This window comes from Schistocerca nitens, chromosome 2, assembly GCF_023898315.1.
Source record: "Schistocerca nitens isolate TAMUIC-IGC-003100 chromosome 2, iqSchNite1.1, whole genome shotgun sequence".
NCBI lineage: Eukaryota > Metazoa > Arthropoda > Insecta > Orthoptera > Acrididae > Schistocerca > Schistocerca nitens.
This window is the reverse complement of record NC_064615.1, coordinates 941,782,655-941,804,830: the sequence shown is the minus strand read 5'-3', so window position 1 is coordinate 941,804,830 and position 22,176 is coordinate 941,782,655. Positions and strand designations below refer to the sequence as shown.

The window sequence follows — 22,176 nt, the reverse complement described above, 5'->3', positions numbered from 1 at the left end:
GGTGACCTCTTTTGGGAGCGAGCTGAGGTCGAGGTGAACGCGGACCTGAGCCTGGAGCCAAGGTGGCGTGCGGCTCTCGCCCACTCGGAAGGTTGCAGGGAGTGAAAAATCAAGGTGTTGAAGGAGGCGACGAAAGCGAACTCCAGGGGGTAGCAAGGCAGAGACATACAACCCGTATTGAAGGTCAAGAGAGTCGTCAAAAAAGGAACGATAAGAAGGATGGTCGGGCATTGACAGTAGCCGACAGGCATACCGACAAAGCAGTATATCGCGCCGGTAGGTGAGTGGCAATTCGCCAGCGTCAGCATGAAGACTCTCTACGGGACTGGTATAAAATGCTCCGATCGCAAGTCGTAAACCCCGATGTTGTATGGAGTTGAGGCGGCGTAAGATGGATGGCCGTGCAGAGGAGTATACGAAGCTCCCATAATCCAGCTTGGAGCGGACGATCGACCGATATAGGCGAAGGAGGACGGTTCGATCCGCTCCCCACGACATACCACTGAGAACACGGAGGACATTTAAAGAACGGGTACAACGGGCGGCCAAATATGACACATGTGGAGACCAGCTAAGTTTCCTGTCAAAGGTAAGGCCTAAAAATTTGATGGTCTCCACGAGTGGGAGAGCAACGGGACCGAGTCGTAAGGACGGTGGGAGAAACTCTTTGTAGCGCCAGAAGTTAATACAGACCGTCTTCTCGGCAGAAAAACGGAAGCCATTGGCGACACTCCAGGAGTAAAGACGGTCAAGAGAACGCTGAAGACAGCGCTCCAAGACACGTGGACACTGCGCGCTGCAATAGATGGTAAAATCGTCCACGAAAAGGGAGCCTGATACATCAGCTGGGAGGCAATCCATTATTGGATTGATCGCGATGGCGAAGAGAGCGACGCTCAAAACTGAGCCCTGTGGCACCCCATTCTCCTGGCGAAAGGTGTCGGACAGGACAGAACCCACACGTACCCGAAACTGTCGATCCATTAAAAAGGAACGAATAAAAAGAGGGAGGCGACCGCGAAAGCCCCATGTATGCATGGTGCGGAGAATGCCCGCCCTCCAACAGGTGTCGTAAGCCTTCTCCAAATCAAAGAACACAGCCGCAGTCGGGCGCTTCCGCAAGAAGTTATTCATGATGAAGGTCGACAAGGTAACCAGATGGTCGACAGCAGAGCGGCGCCTTCGAAATCCACATTGTACATTGGTAAGTAGGCGTCGAGACTCGAGCAGCCAAACCAATCGAGAGTTAACCATTCGCTCCATCACTTTACAGACACAGCTGGTAAGCGAGATAGGTCGATAACTGGAAGGCAAGTGCTTGTCCTTCCCCGGCTTAGGAATCGGGACAACAATAGACTCGCGCCAGCATGCGGGAACATGTCCCTCAATCCAGATGCGATTGTAAGTACGAAGAAGAAAACCTTTACCCGCAGGAAAAAGGTTCTTCAGCATCTGGATATGAATAGAATCAGGCCCTGGAGCGGAGGACCGTGATCGGCCAAGTGCGTTTTCCAGTTCCCGCATGGTGAATGGGGCATTATAACCTTCACGATTCGAGGAGCGGAAGTTAGGTGGCCTCGCCTCCTCTGCCTGTTTGCGGGGGAGGAAGGCAGGGTGGTAATGAGCGGAGCTCGAAACCTCGGCGAAAAAGCGGCCGAAGGCATTGGAGACAGCCTCAGGGGCCACAAGGACTTCATTCGCGACCTTCAAGCCAGAAACTGGGGAGTGGACCTTCGTGCCAGATAGCCGGCGCAGGCTACCCCAGACAACAGAAGAAGGAGTAGAACTGTTGAAGGTGCTGGTGAAAGCAGCCCAGCTGGCTTTCTTGCTTTCTGTAATAATACGACGACACTGAGCACGTAATCGTTTATAATTAATGCAATTCGCCACTGTAGGGTGGCGTTTAAAGGTGCGTAAAGCACGTCGACGAGCACGTAAAGCGTCCCTACATGCTGCGGTCCACCAGGGGACCGGTACGCGACGTGGAGAAGAAGTAGGGTGAGGGATGGAATATTCAGCAGCAGCGAGAATGACTTCCGTGAGGTGTGCGACCTGACGATCGCAGCTTGTGAAGGTTTGATCCTGAAAGGTCGCCCTGGAAGAGAAGAGCCCCCAGTCTGCCTTGGAGATGGTCCAACGAGAGGAGCACGGAGAGGGAGTATGCTGCAGGAGATGGATAACACACGGGAAGTGGTCGCTCGAATATGCATCAGCAAGTGCATACCACTCAAACCGGCGTGCAAGTTGGGGAGTACATATAGAGAGGTCTAAATGGGAATAGGTATGAGATGTGTCCGAAAGAAAAGTAGGGGCGCCAGTATTGAGGCAGACAAGATTGAGCTGGTTGAAAAGGTCTGCTAACAAGGAGCCCCTCGGGCAGGATGCTGGAGAGCCCCAAAGAGGATGGTGGGCATTGAAGTCTCCAGTTAACAAAAATGGTGCAGGTAGCTGAGTAATAAGTTGCGTCATGTCTGCCCTGGTAACGGCAGATGACGATGGAGCGTAAACGGTACAAAAGGAAAACGTGAAAGTGGGGAGAGTAATGCGGATGGCTACTGCCTGCAGGCCGGTGTGCAACGTGATGGGATCGTAGTAAATATCATCCCGGACCAGCAACATAACCCCTCCATGAGCTGGGATACCTACCACAGGGGGTAGGTCAAAACGCACAGAGGTGTAGTGTGCCAAGGCAATTTGATCGCATGGGCGTAGCTTCGTTTCCTGGAGGGCTACGACGAGCGGACGATGCGAGCGGAGCAGCAACTTCAAGTCCTCTCGGTTGGAGCGAATGCTGCGAATATTCCAGTTAATAAGTGCCATCGTAAGAAAAGGAAGGTGAGAGAAGGGGTCACCTCGAAGGCCGCTTAGGGCCTGGCTTCGAGCGAGCACTGCCGCCGCTAGCAGGAGGCGGACAGTCATCGTCCATGGGGTCTATAGGGTCATCGGCCATCTCAGGAGGATGGCCGGGAGGGGGAGCTTCCTCCGCCGGTGAACGGCCAGATGTTCGGCTACCAGCGGTGCGGCCAGGCGAAACGGATGACGGCCTGGGGCGGCAACCGCTGGGTGGCGCAGGAGAAGAAAGGCGCCGCGGCGGAGAAGGAGAACTGTGCTTCCTATGCGCCTTTTTAGAAGGACGTTTGGTGGAAGTACCGGTCGAAGGCTGGGAGGTCGAGGGACGGAGGAAGTCTGCACGGGATGGTTCCTTCTTGAAGGCCCGTGCATCTGACTTCGGGGTCTTCGACTGAGCAGAAGCTGAGGAAGTGGCTGGTGTCTGTGGGGTGATGGGAGGAAGAGGAGACGTCGACCGCGCGATCTTAGCACTGGCCGAACGGACGACCGTGGTGCTGAAGGTCAGATCGCATGTCTGGGTTGCTACCTCCCGGGTAGTCCGAGGAGAGGCGAGGACAGTGCTGTATTTCCCCGCTGGGAGCAGCGTGGGCTTCCTACTAGCCAATAGCTTGCGAGCAGCCGAGGTGGACACTTTCTCTTTGACTCGAATTTCCTGGATACAGCGTTCTTCCTTATAGACAGGACAGTCGCGGGAGGATGCGGCATGGTCACCCTGACAGTTCACACAACGAGGAGACGGAGGTGGACAGTCACCCTCATGGGCATCCCTGCCACAAGTGACACATTTAGCCGCATTGGAACAAGACTGTCGAGTGTGATTGAAACGCTGACACTGGTAGCAGCGCGTAGGTGTCGGGACATAGGGGCGAACTGAAATGACCTCGTAGCCCGCCTTGATGCGCGATGGCAGCTTAACACTATCGAAGGTTAAGAAAAGTGTCCGGGTCGGTACAAGGTCATTGTTGACCTTTTTCATGACCCTATGGACAGCCGTCACGCCCTGCTCAGCGAGGAAAGATTGAATCTCCTCGTCAGTCAAGCCGTCGAGGGATCTAGTATAGACCACACCACGAGACGAATTCAAAGTTCGGTGAGCCTCCACCCGGACAGGGAATGTGTAAAGGAGTGTGGCCCGAAGCAGTTTTTGTGCCTGAAAGGCGCTCTCAGTTTCGAGTAATAGGGTACCGTTACGCAATCTGGTACAAGATTTGACAGATCCAGCTATGGCATCGACGCCCTTCTGGATAACGAAAGGGTTGACAGAGGAAAAATCCTTTCCTTCCTCAGATCGAGAAACGACGAGGAACTGTGGGGCAGGCGGTAGTATTTTTGTCACTGTTGGCTGGTCACGTTTCCGTTTGTGGGTCGAAGTCGAAAGCGATGGAGTAGAATCCATTGCGGAGGAATCCCCCATGATTGCCAGCGTCTCCGATGGCGCGCTCCTTCCTTGTGGGGACCCTCTCAGAGGGCACTCCCGCCTTAGGTGAATGTTTACACCTCAGGTCACACCTCCCGAGAAACAGACGGAGGGACCAATCGGCATGGTCAGAAGGTATCAGCTCAGGCAATCACCCCTCCCCGGGCCTGGCCTTTACCAGGGGGTACGCGCGTGCCTTACATGTCTACCCAGGGCGGGGACTTACGCGTTACCCCGTCACCGGCTACGCGTGCGAACGCGTGGGTCGGCCTTCAGACACGCACAGGGAGGAAGGAAGAAGAGGAAAAAGAAGAGAGGGGGAGAAAGAGGACAGACTGTCTCAAACGCCGAGGCGGAGACCAGAGAAGGCAAGGAGAAGAAGGCAAGGAGAAGAAGGCAATGAGAAAGCAAGGAGAAGGAGGCAAGGAGAAGGCAAGGAGAAGAAGGCAATGAGAAGGCAAGGAGAAAAAGGCAATGAGAAGGCAAGGAGAAAAAGGCAATGAGAAGGCAAGGAGAAAAAGGCAATGAGAAGGCAAGGAGAAGTCAAGGGAAAGAGTAAGGAAGACAGTGAAGTGGAGAAGAGCAAAAAAAGGAACCAACAAAAGGAATGAAGAAACGAGAAGTGAAAAACCAAAAAGACCACGATTATAGGTCGGGAAACCGTCCGTCTCCGGACGCAGGCGCTAACTACCCCCGTGAGGGGGATGGTCTCCTTTTAGTCGCCTCTTACGACAGGCAGGAATACCTCGGGCCTATTCTAATCCCCGGACCCGCAGGGGGGTCATAAGCTTGTTGCAAGCCAATGGATTTCAATAGGTTTCGTGTCTTCACTGCTCAGAACACACATGACAGAACACTGTTCTTCCTTGGTGCATGTCACAAGCAGGGCAGCCATTTTGAACTAGTATTTATGCATCCACCTGCAGGGCATTCCTTACATCATTGGTAACAGTACTAACAACTTAGTGACTACACTAAATGCTGAATTTTAATTAAACTTTTGAGGTTTGCATTTGACTCCCTCTTGTATATTGATGCCTCAGTAGAGAGTGGTAAGACTCCTGTGTTAAGTACATGACAGCAAACCCTGATGGGTTCTTTTCAAAGATCCTGGAATAGTTGCACTGACTTCCCAACACATTTGCTGCTTTATGGCAGTTTCTAATAATAATAATAATAATAATAATAATAATAAAATAATAATAATAATAAGTTACAAAATAAACAAAAATGCTTTCCAAATTGATATTGTCTTCAAGTCTAGGGAGTTTAGTGGGCTTTTGTGATCTGCTGCAAAAGTTTTCAAGTTACCATAACTGGGAATTCCTGTAACTTTAAAAGAAAATTAAAAACACATGCCACACCTTGTGCAAAGCTTGTGATAATACAGTTGTAAGCAACTGTTTCCTACATTTTGAACTTAAATAATTTTCATATTTAAATAAATGATGTTCCCAGAGAAGCTTTTTTTAAAAAAAAATCTGAGATTGAGATACTGGTAAATCATATGTAGCATGACTTAATTTGCCAAAACAATAAAATGTAAATATTGTTTCATAGATGGTGAATTAAATAGATTTCGTAGATCATGATTAAAAATAACTTGAACTTCAGTACGACAACTAACTTTCATTTCTAAGATTCGATGGTGTATGGTTGATGATGTATGGTTTGTGGGGCTCAATTGCACAGTCATCAGCGCCCGTACAAAGTCTCAATTTTTACACAGTCCAACCTAGCCACTGTCACGAATGATGATAAAGATGAAACAATGAGGACAACACAAACACCCAGCCCTCGGTCAGAGATAAGTTTCGAATTGTTTACACTAAATTGGAGAGAAAACTAATAAAATATGAGACTGAATTTCTGGCCATTATTTATCTTCAGACTTGCAGTCTTCTGATTATTTTAGGGGAAAATAAAGGGTGCAAACTGTAATAGCTACCACAACAACTTTTACATGTTAATGTATGGCTTCCATGAATCGATGGTGCATTTTGTGTTTACTATATTTTTGAAATAAAAGGTGGGCATCATAGGGAGTTTTTGACAATATAACAAAAAAATAATTGCTACTCGCCATATAATGGAGGTGCTATGTTGCAGAAAGACACAACAAAATGATTGTCGGAAAGTTAGCTTTTGGCCTAAACACCTTCCTCAAAAATAAAAAAAAAACACGCACACACGACCACAGTCTCTGGTAACTGGAGCCAATCTGGTTCTGGCTGCCAGAAACTGTGGTCGTGTGTGTGAGTTGCGTTTGCGAGTGCGCGTGTGTGTGTGTGTTTTGTCAATTTCTGATAAAGGCCTTGTTGGCCAAAAGCTAACTTTCCAATAGTCTCTTTGTTGTGCCTTTCTGAGACTCAGCATCTCTGCTATATGGTGAGGTGCAACTATCCTTTTCGTTATATTGTTACATTCCATTGGGTGTTTTTGAATTTTCGCACTCATACAAATATATTTGAACTATCCAGTACATTGCTCTGAAGTAAAATTAAGAAACATAAGTTGGAATTATAACATTTTTGATTGTGCTGGTGTCTACTTCTGTTATAGTTCAATTGATTCTGCATTATATTATGTCTGAACATTTGTTTCCAGAGCTGGCCGTGCAGCTTATGTGAATGAAGCACTTCTCACAGATGTTGATGCAGGAGCTCATGGGGTAGCATTATGGTTGAAAGCAGTTTGCTCTGTACTGATAGAGAAATTGGGAGGAGAGAAAGCTAAATGCCTTTGTAAATCTGGTCACTGATGCAACACATTCTTATCTAATGATAAAAGTATGAAGGTCCTACAGTTTCAACCTTTTTGTACATTTCTTATCTGTTCTGTACCACACCATCACTGTATTAACAAAATATTTTATAATAAAGTGGAACTGAAGCACTTATCACCAATGTCTACACCTTGTGAATTTTTTAAAACTGGTGTTCAAGAATATTTCAATCAGTGAGTAGTTATATAGGATCTAACTCAGTAAGTACTCACTTCAAACTTCTGTGAGGTGTTGGGTTTATTATTAATGGATAATGTTGGTAATCTATAAATTTTTATGTGAGAAATCTGTACCTATTGAGCAGGTTATAAGGTTTTCAAAATACTTTAAAGGAAGGATGTCAAACAGTTGTTTGATAATAGTCTTTGAGTGAATTTTGTGGGGGATAAGTGTTTGAGTGAATTAACTTTTATGTGTAGTCTAAAAGGGATGCTTAGGCAACTAAGGGCCGTCTGTACAAATGTCCATGGAGGAGTGAAATTTTGACACAAGTTCATGAAATTGAACTCAGCTCAGGAGTTCACTCTGTTGTATAACAATTAACTTGAATCAGCAGAATGAGGTTAAAAGTTCATCTAAATTGGCACAAAATATTGGCAACACTGCTAAAATCAGCTACTGATATGATTACTGCGATTTGACTGCAGATATTAATCTTACATCATACAATGGAGCACCAAAGAAACTTGAACAGGCCAAAAATACACACACACACACACACACACACACACACACACACACAAACGACAGTCTCTGCCAACTGGAGCCAGTCTGGCTCAAATACAGCGATATGTAAGCAGGCAGAATACGGCACTGTGGTCAGCAACGTCTCTATAAGACAACAAGAGTCTGGTGCAGTTGTTGGATCAGTCACTGCTGCTACAATGGAAGTTTATCAGGATTTAAGTGTGTTTGAACGTGGTGTTACAGTCGGCACAAGAATGATGGGACACAGCACCTCTGACATGGCGATGAAGTGGAGATTTTCCTGTACGACCAGTGAAAAGAATCGTTCAATGTGACAGAAGTGCAACTCTTCTGCAAATTGTTGCAGATTTCAATGGTGGGTCATCAACAAATGTCAGCATGCAAACCATTCAATGACACATCACTGATATGGACTTTCGGAGCCGAAGGGCCACTGCGCACCCTTGATGACTGCATGACACAAAGCTTTATGCCTTGCCTGGGCCCATCAACAGTGACAGTGGACTGTCAACTGGAAACATGTTGCCTGGTCAGACGAGTCTCAATTCAAATTGTATCGAGCAGATGGAATGTACAGGTATGGAGGTAACCCCATGAATCCATGGACATATCAGCATGGGACTGTTCAAGCTGGTGGAGGGATGTGGAACATGTGCAGCTGGAGTGATATGAGACCCCTGATATATCTGGATATGACTCTGACAGGTTACATGCACGCAAGAATCCTGTCTGATCACCTGCATCCATTCTTTTCCATTGTGCATTCCTATGGACATGGTCAATTCCAGGAGGATAATGCGACACTCGACACTTCCAGAATTGCTACAGAATGGCTTCTGAGTTTGAAGACTTCTGATGGTCACCAGACTCTCCAGACATGAACATTATTGAGCATATCTGGGATGCCTTGCAACATGCTGTTCAGAAGAGATCTCCACCACCTCGTAATCTTATGAATTTATGGACAGATCTGAAGGATTCATTCTGTCAATTCCCGCCCCCCCCCCCCCCCCAGCACTACTTCAGACATTAGTCAAGCCCATGCTACGTTGTGCTGCGGCACTTCTGCATGCTCACAGGGGCCCTACACGATATTAGGCAAGTGTATCAGTTTCTTTGGCTCTTCGGTGTAGATACACAGTAGTAGATGAGGGGGAGGGTTGGAACAGGGACAGGTTTGGGACTTTGGTTTTAAAACTCGGTGGTTGGTGTTAGTGATTAAGTTTCATCTGTTTATGACTGCCATACAGAAATTTCTTCATCTGACTTGAATTTAGATGCTAAAGGTAAGTTAACACAGATTTTACTATCTAAATAAATAAATGGGGGAGGGAGGGAGAGACAGAGAGAGAGAGAGAGAGAGAGAGAGAGAGAGAGAGAGAGAGCTGTACTACTTTTTTAAGTCAGTATGCAGTAAACTAGTTAAATTTACTGAAGTGCATTTATTACTGTAAATTCCTCATTATTTTATCTTTGGATGTACTAAAAGCTTTTGTCATTATGTAAATGAAATCCAGTATTTTAGTATGAAACAAAAAAATTGATAACCAAGGGAGGGTTTGGCCACTACTACACAGTCCTTCTTTAAAAGTTGATATTCCTTTACTGTTTACAGTTTGTATTGGGAGCTTATCGTCAATATGCTGTTTGTCTACAAGAAAAAGTAGTCAGACAGCCACAATCCGAGGATGCAACAATCTGCGATAGAACAAATGAAAAGCGGTACGGGATTGAGAGAGACAGGAAACATGTACAGAATATCTAAATCAACCTCATAAAGGTATGCTATAGGTCATGCTAGTAAATTCAATCATGTTGGGAAATCGAGTTTTCTGTATAATGATTTGCAAGTCTTCACAAATGAAGAGACGTCCATGCTAACTCAGTATCTAATTACAACTTCCAAATTAAATTATGGATTAATTCAAATTTGGGCTTGGAAGCTTGCAATGAATCTGCTGTTGTAAACGGAAATTTGCACTCAATACCCAAAGGTTGGACAGCCAATAAAATGGCAAGAGAAGATGAATGAATGGTTTTATGAAACGAAACAAATTATTGTCACTGATTGTCTGTCTCCTGGCGCAAGTTTCAATAAAAAGAATGTTGGAGTAAGTTTTGATAACTTGAAATCTGTTTTTAAAAATATACAATTTTGAGCCACACTTCATATATAATTGTGATGAGGTTGCTTTAACTACTGTGCAAACACTTTAATATGTAATTGTTCAAAGACAAAGGAAGTAAGTGAACCAGGCAACATCATCAAAATGAGGTACATTGGTAACTTTTTGTGCAACAATTGCAGCCAGTGGAACATTCATTCCACCATATTACATTTCTTCCTAGGGTCCGCTTCAAAAAGCAGATGGTCAATGGTTCTCTGCATGTATCTAGAGGTTCTGCAAATCATTCATGATGGAGGAATGCCAATAATTTTGTAAATTATTTGTGTCACTTCAAGAAATTTGGTTCTCAAACACCAGCAAAACCAACAATTCTTATATTTGGCAAACATGATAGCCACATTCCAAACAAATCCTCAAATATTAGCAAAGAGAATCACATTATTCGTCTCACACTGCTTCCTCAATGCAGTCATAAACTTCAGCCTTTGGATGTATCTGTGTTTGGGCCTGTGAAGAAATATTATAACACTGCCTGTGACTCTTGGATGCTGTCCAAGCCATGAAAAACAATGTCTTTATGTGACAAAACTGTGTTATCAATCAGTGCATTCAAATACCAGCAAACAGCAAACAAAATCTAGATACACAGTCACTCTAAACTGCATTCAAATTGTATCACCTGAGCAGATATGATTAATTCTGAAAGCTCCAGTGAGAAAAAATGTGAGAAGTGATCAGAAAGGAGCCAGAAGTCACATATTGACAGATACTCCAGAAAAAAACAGCATAAAAGAAGAGCTTTTGAAGAGGAAAACAAACAACTGTGCAAAGAAGAATGATTGAAGAAGAAAGTTGACTTATTCAAATAGCAGTGAAGGCCTGGATGAATTATGAGAAGATTGTAGTGATATTCCCTTTGAAATATCCTCAGATTCAGAACTAGCAGAGGAAATGTCTACAGAAAAGTGTGTGCTCATTAGATTTGCCACAAAATTAAATCACATTCATTTCATGGGGTGCATAATGAACATTTCGATGATGACTGTAAAAATAATTTTTTGAGAAGAAAATGTACAAGTTGTGAGTTTATGCGTCCTGATGTAGACAACATTTTGTATACCAGCAAGGAAGATATTTTCATGTAGTTCTGAGCCCAGTGAAGAAGGAAACTCTGAAAGAAGAGAATTGCAACTTTTGAATCACTTAGAAAATAATCATTGTAGTTTGTATTGGTGAAGTTCATTTTATAATTTTATATGTGATTACTGTGTATTTTTGTACGTGAAATTTGTACATGCCCCAAGATTCCCATCCCACTGTCCCAAGTCTCCCTATAAATTGTTTTTATATATAAATATTTAGTTTAGAAATAACTAAGAAACAATATTTGGAATAAAAAGATTTGAAAACAGTTTAAAGGCTTGCCTCAAACAGATTAAAAGGAAAAACATCCTAACCTTCCCCCTCCTCCCATACTATATTTATTACTGAATGTTTTGTGTTGTAAAGGTGTAGGAAAATAAGCATGCACATAGTGAGCACTGCCTATGTTAGTCATCAACATGCAATAACCCTCAGAAATGGCAGGTGGCTGCACTAGTGGTAGAGGCTATGTAAAGCATTTCGGGGGATGTAAGTACAGTGCAATCACTGTTTTAATGTGGAGAAGCACTGATATACCTGATGTCCATAAGGAGATGATCATTGGCTTTTGGGCAAAGGTGGAAGAATTTCTGAAATGGCAAAGTTTATAAACTATTTACATGCCACCACGGTTAAGGTATACTGTACATGGCAAAATGGCGCTATCCAAAACTGCCGTCAAGGCATTTGTAGTGCACCATGGGCTATAGGTGACAGGGGTGGATGTTGGCTGCTGAGATGCATAGGTCAAACAGCTGTGCAACTGTTGAACAATTGACTGCCCAGATTAACCAAGCTACTGCAAACAGTGTCTCCTCAATGAATGTTCAGCAAATATTGCTGTGTATGGGCCTCCACAGCAGGTGGCCTGGTTCATGCACCCATGCTGTCTTCTGTTCACCTGTGATGAAGGCTGTAATTTGCACGCCAGTAGTGCAACCGGATGTCCACAGAGTGGTGACAGGTGGCGTTTTCAGATGAATCACATTTTATGCTCAATCAGATAGTTGGCCATTGGCATGTATGGCACAAATTGCCTGGAAGCAAACACCCTGCAACAATTTTCCAGCGTTTTAGGTCTGAGGAATGTTTTCGTGATATTCCCTCGGTGAGCTCGTCATTCTTGAAGGGACAGTGGATCAACACAAATACACTACTGGCCATTAAAATTGCTACACCAAGAAGAAATGCAGATGATAAACGGGTATTCATTGGACAAATATATTATACTATAACTGACATGTGATTACATTTTCACACAATTTGGGTGCATAGATCCTCAGAAATCAGTACCCAGAACAACCACCTCTGGCCATAATAACAGCCTCGATATGCCTGGGCATTGAGTCAAACAGAGCTTGGATGGCGTGTACAGGTACAGCTGCCCATGGAGCTTCAACACGATACCACAGTTCATCAAGAGTAGTGACTGGTGTATTGTGACGAGCCAGTTGCTCAGCCACCATTGGCCAGACGTTTTCAGTTGGTGAGAGATCTGGAGAATGTGCTGGCCAGGACAGCAGTCAAACATTTTCTGTATCCAGAAAGGCCCGTACAGGACCTGCAACATACGGTCGTGCATTATCCTGCTGAAGTTTAGAGTTTCGCAGGGATCGAATGAAGGGCAGAGCCACGGGTCGTAACACATCTGAAATGTAACGTCCACTGTTTAAAGTGCTGTCAACGAGAACAAGAGGTGACCGAGACGTGTAACCAATGGCACCCCATACCATCATGCCAGGTGATACACCAGTATGGCAATGACGAATACATGCTTCCAATGTGCGTTCACTGCGATTTCACCAAACACGGATGCGACCATAATGATGCTGTAAACAGAACCTGGATTCATCCAAAAAAATGACGTTTTGCCATTCGTGCACCCAGGTACGTCGTAGAGTACACCATCGCAGGCACTCCTGTCTGTGATACAGCGTCAAGGGTAACCGCAGCCATGGTCTCTGAGCTGATAGTCCATGCTGCTGCAAACGTCGTCGAACTGTTCGTGCAGATGGTTGTTGTCTTGCAAACGTCCCCATCTGTTGACTCAGGGATCGAGATGTGGCTGCACGATCCGTTACAGCCATGCAGATAAGATGCCTGTCATCTCGACTGCTAGCAATACGAGGCTGTTGGGATCCAGCACGGCATTCCATATTACCCTCCTGAACCCACCGATTCCATATTCTGCTAACAGTCATTGGATCTCGACCAACGCGAGCAGCAATGTCGCGATACGATAATCTGCAATCACGATTGGCTACAATGCGACCTTTATCAAAGTCGGAAACATGATGGTACGCATTTCTCCTCCTCACATGAGGCATCACAATGACGTTTCACCAGGCAATGCTGGTCAACTGCTGTTTGTGTATGAGAAATAGGTTGGAAACTTTCCTTATGTGAGCATGTTGTAGGTGTCGCCACCGGCGCCAACCTTGTGTGAATGCTCTGAAAAGCTAATCATTTGCATATCACAGCATCTTCTTCCTGTCGGTTAAATTTCACGTCTGTAGAATATCATATTTGTGGTGTAGGAATTTTAATGGCCAGTAGTGTATGTATATACCTTGGAGACCATGTCCACTCCTATGAGCAGTTTATTTTTTCTTAGCATGAAGACATCTACCAGCAGAACAATGCAATGTGTCACTTAGCTTGCAGTGTCCGTGCATGGTTTGAAGAACACCAAGATGATTTTACTGTGCTCCTTGGCCACCAAATTCCCCAGATTTAAATCCACTCGAGAATCTGTGGCACCACCTTGATTGGGCTGTTTGCACCATGGATCCTCAACCAAGAAACCTAGTGTAGCTAACCGTGGCACTAGAATCGGTATGGCTCTACATCCCTGTCAGTGTCCTCCAGAACCTCAATGACTCTCTTCCTGCATGTCTCACAGCAGTCCGCACTGTGAAAGGTGGTTCTGTGTTTATTCAGGCTTTTGACTGATCAGTGTACATGTACAGACAGTCAGAAACAGTCTCAAAAGCTTTTAACGGTGTTGTAAAGTCGATTGTGCTGAGATATAATTGTTAATTAAAAATTTGATATGTAGCACTATTTTCAAGTTATTTAGCATTGCAGTTAGCCAATCAAGCCATAGAATGTAAAAATTCAAGTGTCCTACCACAGATGGTGTGGGCAAATGCTTTCTTTCAGTTTCTGTTAGCCAATGAATGAGCAGTCTCATGTACTATCATCTACACTACGAGAACAAACTGATGCTAATTTTATGTGGCAGGCGCCCCTGCAACAGCCATACAAACTTTTCAGACTGTTTCTGACCATCCTGTACACACACACACACACACACACACACACACACACACACACACACTCTCTCTCTCTCTTCCCCTTCAGTACAGTGGGAGTGATGTATTCACAAGTTTATTTACCATTTTTTTACATTGATAACAACTTCTTTATTATTTACTTACCGAGCGAGGTGGCGCAGTGGTTAGACACTGGACTCACATTCGGGAGGACGACGGTTCAATCCCGCGTCCGGCCATCCCGATTTAGGTTTTCCATGATTTCCCTAAATCGCTCCAGGCAAATGCCGGGATGGTTCCTTTGAAAGGGCACGGCCGATTTCCTTACCTAATCCGATGCAACCGATGACCTCGCTGTCTGGCCTCCTTCCCCAAACAACCCAACCCTATTATTTAGTTATTTTCAACTTATATTTGTACAAAGCAAAAATGTTGTTTTTTAATGTCATTAGGTTATGAACTAATAATTGTAGTTGAAACTGACATGATCAACAAAAGTTCACCAGTCAAAGGTAATCCTAGTTCACAATGACATATTTCAACATTAAGATTTATACAATACAGATATCATATTACAGCTTGATCTGAGTTCATTTTCTGTACTAATCTAAGATCACTGCTTCATACAATTGGCCCTTGGTCTCCCAGTGGCTTTGTTATATCACTAAACATATTAGACGCCCCTTTGGCAAAGAAAGGTTGTAAAGCTGGATGATGTGATAAGAGTGTGTATGTGACTAAGCTATGGTTCAAATGGCTCTGAGCACTATGGGACTTAACATCTATGGTCATCAGTCTCCTAGAACTTAGAACTAGTTAAACCTAACTAACCTAAGGACATCACACAACACCCAGTCATCACGAGGCAGAGAAAATCCCTGACCCCGCCGGGAATCGAACCCGGGAACCCGGGCGCGGGAAGCGAGAACGCTACCGCACGACCACGAGCTGCGGACTAAGCTATGGTCACAGAGCTACTGCGCTGTCTTATAATTTATTATTTTCTCATAAATTTTACAACAAAGTAGCAAAATACGATCCTGCACATAAAGTTATAATTGATGTTTTTCAGAACAGTGCACCTGCTTCTCCTTTATCCAATATTTTTTAAAATAATGTTTCTATAAACAAGCACTTTGGACTCTCAGCATTACGGTGTTTGACTGTTCTGCAGTTCAACTTCATGCGTGGTGTCAAATGAATCCAGAGCAGCCCAGGGGGAAAAGAGTTAGCTAGAGCTGCACTGAAATGGGCTGTCTGTTCCATTCCAGATTCACATGTAAAAATGAAAAAGCATGATATTTGAATGATCGGAATAGGATATGGTAATGAATGTCATGTTACCAGATTATACACAAATGTCATCAAATGGTACTATTTGAGCAGAAGTTCTTCGTCAAAGGACACTCGCACAATATGAAAATTGACAAAGTGCTATCCATGATAGTTCTATCTGTTTCCAATCAAAAGGGAATTTAACTGTCAGTGCTCTTGTTGTATTTCTAAATAAAATAAGAGCACTGACAATTATAATCTCCTTTGGCTGGAAACAGGTTGTTTATCATTGCCAAATGAATGTCTTGCCTTTAATATGGAAGTACAGGACTTCAAGGTTTTTTTTTAAACCTATAAACAAAGGGACTTCAAAAAGTGAGTTACATTGTCAATGCAGACTAAGTAACTTTTATTGAATCCTGCACTACACTTCACAGTGATACACAGACATGACACTTTTTCAACATAGCCACAAAGTCTTTATAAACAACAGTCAGAATGTTCAATCAACTGACCGATTCCTCGACAATAGAAATCCGCTCCTTGGTGACAGTGCCGTTCAAGAACCAGTGTGCAAATGTCTTCATCATTAGAAAATTTCTTCCTTATCAGATCTGGACTGTATGGCAGATCAGCATCACCCACATCTGTATAGTCTAGGTCAAATTTTTGGCACCATTTCACTATGGCTGGAAGCGACATTGCATTCTGTCCATATAGTGCCAGAATTTCATGGTGAGTCTGTGTGCAATTTAGACATTTTGTCCACATGAATTATACTGTCCCATGTATTTCAACTTTGATGTATGTTTCCACTTGTCACACCATTTTACTCACACACTGTGATGCAGTTGTTATCCACATCACAGCAGAACTGTGACTGAAGGAAATCCAAACCATGTACTCTCTTCTGGTGATGCATCACTCTTGTGGTACAATGATGTTAGTGTGGGACAAAAAAAGGCCGTACGTAATATCTTGCAAACATAACCATTTATATTTTGAAAGCTGATCAAATACAAGCAAACTGTCTCGATTAATGATGGGTTTACAGGTGTAGAGCCAAGTTGTTGATTCCGTTTTATGCATAGTATTTTGATCATCCACCCACTCTTCTTCATGTATTATGTGCACACACTGACTGGATTCTAATCAGTCTGGTAGGAGTTCAGTGTGTGAGCATTCATAACAACATAGCTAACAATACTGAAGAAGACAGCTGGGTCTGTCTTCCATTATTGTGCATTAAATGGAATTAAAAACTCTGCTGTTTATCCATATCAAAGAAAATAATCAATTTTCGAAAATATAATGTAATAGGATACATTTTTAAAAAAACTACTCACTACGCAGTGGCAAGAGAAAACATGTATAAAGGTACTCAAATCTGCAAGTGGCTCCTTCTTCTGGCAGAAAGGTTGAAGGGGAAGGAAGAGGGACAAAACAAAACGACTGTTTGGGTTTAGGAAATGGGAAGAGTTTGGAAAAGTTGCTGCCTAGTACCCTGGGACAGGGGAGACTTACTGGACAGAATGAGAAGGAAAAGACTGATTGTTGGGGACTGCATCAGAAGAGGTGGCCTCACCTGAGAGCATCCAGTTCAAAGCTTGGAACAATCAGGCCTAAAACTAAACTCCTCCCGAACAGGCCATGAAGGCCCAATGCTACCATAGGCATCACTGGATGCGGATACGGAGGGGCATGTGGTCAACACACCGCTCTCCCAGCCATACATCAGTTTCTGGACCGGAGCCGCTACTTCTCAGTCAAATAGCTCCTCAGTTTGCCTCACAAGGGCTGAGTGCACCCCACTTGCCAACAGCACTCGGCTCGGATGGTCACCCATCCAAGTGCTAGCCCAGTCTGACAGCACTTAACTTCGGTGAGCTGACGGGAACCGGTGTTACCACTGCGGCAAGGCCGTTGGCACCATCAGGTCTAGTTGAGGGCAAATAAATCAGTGGCTTCACCAAGTTGTTGATGAGCCTAGAGTAGCTTGACCGTATATTTGATTGATGATGGGCATGGAGACTGCACTTGAAGAATGAACAACACTAAAGGAATGCTGCTTGAGCTGGAAGCATTTGTATAACCTCTTTCTAGGTGTGTTACGACAGGAGGCAGGCTGCAGTTATGTAGTCAGCGAAGGAAACACTGTGCTGTGCTACTTATCTTCTAGCCACAAACTCAACCACTGAGGGTAGAGTGATGCACTGTAGGGTGCTGTGCCAGCACTATTGCAATGGTCAGTTGCAAAATTGTGTTGGTGGCTGGCCCACATATCCCTTAGCTTGTTGCAAAGATCTGTTTGAAGCTCAGGCCATTACACTATGTTGAACACAAACCAATGGAACTTATAATTATTGTACTGAACACAGTGATTCTTCAAGTTACTGGCCTAAATGATGTTTAAATTTATTGCTGGATATTTTCAATGGACAAAAGGAAATCATTTTTTGTGACAAGTATCTTTACAATTAATTTTCAGTGGAAGGTGCCATTTGGACAGACTACAGGCCCCCAACAGGAAAGGTTTTAACCTTCATTAAGCAAATAGAGGGGTTACTAATAAGGCTTATAAAACAAGTGGGAAATGATTGTATGTGGAGATTTCAATATACACACATCAAAAAAAGTTTTGCATCACCATGGTTCCAAGAAACTCCTGAAGATACAGGTTGACTGTGGATATTGTATTCGTGCGGTTCTAGATGCTTCAGTCCGGAACCGTGGGGCTGCTACGGTCGCAGGTTCGAATACTGCCTCGGGCATGGATGTGTCTCGTGTTGTCTGTAGTTCAACCATGCCTAGATGATCAATACGGTGGCTCGATCGCGTTCGCATTGTTACTTTGTGCCAGGAAGGACTCTCGACAAGGGAAGTGTCCAGGCATCTCGGAGTGAACCAAAGCAATGTTGTTCGGACATGGAGGATATACAGAGAGACAGGAACTGTCGATGACATGCCTCACTCAGGCCGCTCAAGGTTTTTTGACAGCAATGACACCATGTTGAATAATGCTTTTCGTGCAGCCACAGGACGTCATGTTACGACTCAAACTGTGGGCAATAGGCTGCGCGATGCGCAACATCACTCCCGACGTCCATGGCGAGGTCCATTTTTGCAACCATGACACCATGCAGCGTGGTACAGATGGGCCCAAAAACATGCCGAATGGACCGCTCAAGATTGGCATCACATTCTCTTCACCTATGAGTGTCGCATATGCCTGCAACCAGACAATCATCAGAGACATGTTTGGAGGCAACCTGGTCAGGCTGAACGCCTTAGACACATTGTCCAGCATGTGCAGCAAGGTGGAGGTTACCTGCTGTTTTGGGGTGGCATTATGTGGGGCCGACGTACATCACTTGTGGTCATGGACGGTGTCGTAACGGCTGTACGATACGTGAATGCCATCCTCCGATCGATATCGGAAGCATATTGGCGAGGCATTCATCTTCATGGACGACAATTTGCACCACCTATATCGTGCACATCTTGTGAATGATTTACTTCAGGATAATGACACTGCTCGACTAGAGTGGCCAGCATGTTCTCCAGACATGAACCCTATTGAACACGCCTAGGATAGTTTGAAAAGGGCTCTACCAACCACTCTGAGCGACCTACGCTGAATCGCTGTTGAGGAGTGGGATAATCTGGACCAACAGTGCCTTAATGAACTTGTGGATAGTATGCCACGATGAATACAGGCATGCATCAATGCAAGAGGGCATGCTACTGGGTATCAGAGGTACTGGTGTGTACAGCAATCTGGACCACCACCTCTGAAGGTATCGCTGTATGGTGGTACAACATGCAATGTGTGGTTTTCATGAGCAATAAGAAGGGCATAAATGATTTTGCTGATGATCTCTATTCCAATTTTCTGTACTGGTTCAGGAACTCTCAGAACCAAGGTGATGCAAAACATTTTTTGATGTGTTTAGATTTTGTATCAGAGAGTTCTGATTAAGGGCATCTGGAGTAACTGATGCACAGGTTCGGTTCAACCCTTACTGTGTCGCTTATAAAACAAGTGGGAAAAGGAGATTTAAATATAGATTTTGTATCAGAGCTTTCTGATTAAGGGCATCAGAAGTTAACTGATGTGCTGGTTCAGTTCGGCCCTTGCTAATCAGATGGGTTCTGAGCTATGTGACTGGGAAGAACAGGAAATGGGAAAGGAAAAAGGAGTAAATTTTCAGAAGTAAGAAGCATTACTGAGGAGCAAAAGCAAGAGCTGTTAAGACATCTTTTTGAAGTATTGAGAACCATTTACTAATAAGCCTGGGAATCTCAAATCTCAAAGTGATTGATCACAAATGTTTTAGAATGTAACCTTACAGTGTCTTTGGCTAGACAAAAGACAACTGAGGAGGAGCTGCACAGGATGTTAGATTGAATATTATAGAGAGAGAACTGAGTTGCTACAACAATCCAGTTGTCATTGTTAGGGTAGTACTAGTTGCCATCAGAGACAACCAGATTACTGAAACAGAGTAAATAACCAAAATTTGCATGCACTATTAAAGAAGAATGTTTCATGGAGGTGGACAGGCATGTCAAGATGCTTTTAATAGAGTGAAAGAGTCATTTGATGTAAATAGAATGTTATTCCCTCCAAATGTAATTAACCTTTTTGTCTTTTGACTGACAGTAGTTTTTACAAGTACGCATCACAGCTTTTCCAGCTGATTAAAGTAGGTGATAGGATAGAACATTGAAACATTTAAGTTGACAGCAGCATACCGTTCACATGCGAAAGGAGTTTTACTATGTTAGAGAAGAAGGCTTTAGGTATTGTGTGGAGCCTTAACAAGTTCATATATTTTCTGGTTGGTCATAAAACTATAATTTTTACAGACCATAAATACTTAACCTTCTTGACGAATTGCAAAATGAATCATGGATGATAATAAGATGATAATTATTCGTTTAACAGTATGATATACAGGGTGAGTCAGGACGAAAGGCACATGCTTTGAGGAATGGCAGTATTAGTGATTCTGGGGAAAAAAAACTTCATATAGTTGTATGCCCTATTCCAAATGGTTTCCAAGATAGAACACAAGTAATATCAGTTTTGCCTGTTTTTCATGAATAACTTGAAAACTGCGCCCTCCAGTGAAAATGTGTCACATTACAAAATTAAACTATATTAAATTTCCTACAAAAAAAGGTCGTATTCATTTTTTGTCTAGGGCTAATAGTTTGCACAAAGAGAGCAAAAGAATATAAAAAATCTCACATGGCACACGTGGACTGTAGCGTACATAGTTTTTGTAGGCCAACTTGGGGTTGCTTCCCAACCTGATAACAACAAGTGTCTGAAATTTGACTACCTTCCCATCTTTATCTGAAATTCCTTCCTCATGTGAACATTCTCTGAAGAGGTCATTTTAGCTCAAATTTTTAACTTTCTGGGCTTTATACTGTTACATCTATACCTAGTTCCAGTAGTAAACTGCCCTTTAAAAAATAGTACAAATGATTTTACTATCTCAGATTAAATTTCACATTACCCGATTTATATTAGCAACTGAGTGGGGTAAGCCGTTTGTTAATAATCCAACTTAAAAATTTTGTGATATGAACTGTGCAGTCATGTTGCACTACATGCTCTTAAAAATTTCCTGCTCCCCTGCTTCTGACAAGCTATGCAATGTTTATTCATAATGATTACTTAAAATGATAGCTCTACTTGAGAGCAAACCAAAACACTGTTATCAAAGTGATTTGTTTATAAGTAACTTAAATGTAATTTAAATTGCTGTACTGGAAAATTCATTGAAATTGTATATGAAATTAAGTAAAATTTTTCAATGTTTAGTTTTATATAAAAGGAAGTGGTGCATGAGCCACAGTGTCAGTCTGCATTATTGTGTTTCAGAATCTGTTTGCATGAGAGTCTTTCGGAGGCTGTCAGACCGCCATGTATATTCCACCAATGTACGTGATAATTGGTCACAATATAAGACAAAAAATGTGATATATTCTGTGTTATATTTAGAAATGTGTACACCAGCAATACAGAATTCTGGGACTTTCTGAAGCAACAACTCCCGAGGATATGAAAGTTGAGTATCTCATCATATGGAGTGGTTAAGTTATAATGTGAACTTCCGTTAGCGGTGATTGAAATTTTCTAGTTTTCACTTGTATTAATACTAATTACAAATGGTGGAGGTCCAAACTATTAAGTTGCTCTGATGGTATGAGTGAGAGTTCACTATTACCACTGTCCAACTGTAGACAGAATTAGAGAAATTGTATATTTTTTCTCACTCAGCATCAGTGGTAAATTAAAATGCTTCCCTCCTTTCACACATTTATGGGTGGACTTTTATGTCCTGAATCAAATTGTTCGTCTCAACTTCCCCTTCACTACTCTGGTACATTGTAAACAGTGACAATGTCCGAATAATAAAGAGAATAAATAACAATGTACATTAAATGTGTTCTATCCCGGAAGCCACTCGGAACAGGGCTTGCGTCAATATGAAGGTGTTTGTTCAGGATAACTGATACTGTCATCCCTCAAAGCGAATACCTTTCCTCCTGAGTCACCCTGTAGAAATCCATCACATC

General features: G+C 43.4%; 1 protein-coding gene and 1 pseudogene across 3 annotated transcripts in view; one reads left to right on the top strand and one right to left on the bottom strand.

Annotated features, from left to right (window-relative positions):
- Positions 1-7,173, top strand: part of LOC126237265 (triokinase/FMN cyclase-like) — a 243,471-nt gene extending 236,298 nt beyond the window's left edge. For all 3 annotated transcript variants that reach the window (XM_049947192.1, XM_049947193.1, XM_049947191.1), the window contains one exon: positions 6,875-7,173. In XM_049947192.1, coding sequence (XP_049803149.1) covers positions 6,875-7,028 — 154 coding nt within the window. In that variant the 3' untranslated portion in view covers positions 7,029-7,173. The remainder of the gene's footprint in view (positions 1-6,874) is intronic.
- Positions 7,174-17,395: 10,222 nt separating this feature from the next.
- On the bottom strand, positions 17,396-17,510 carry LOC126237937 (5S ribosomal RNA; annotated as a pseudogene).
- Between the last annotated feature and the right edge of the window lie 4,666 nt (positions 17,511-22,176).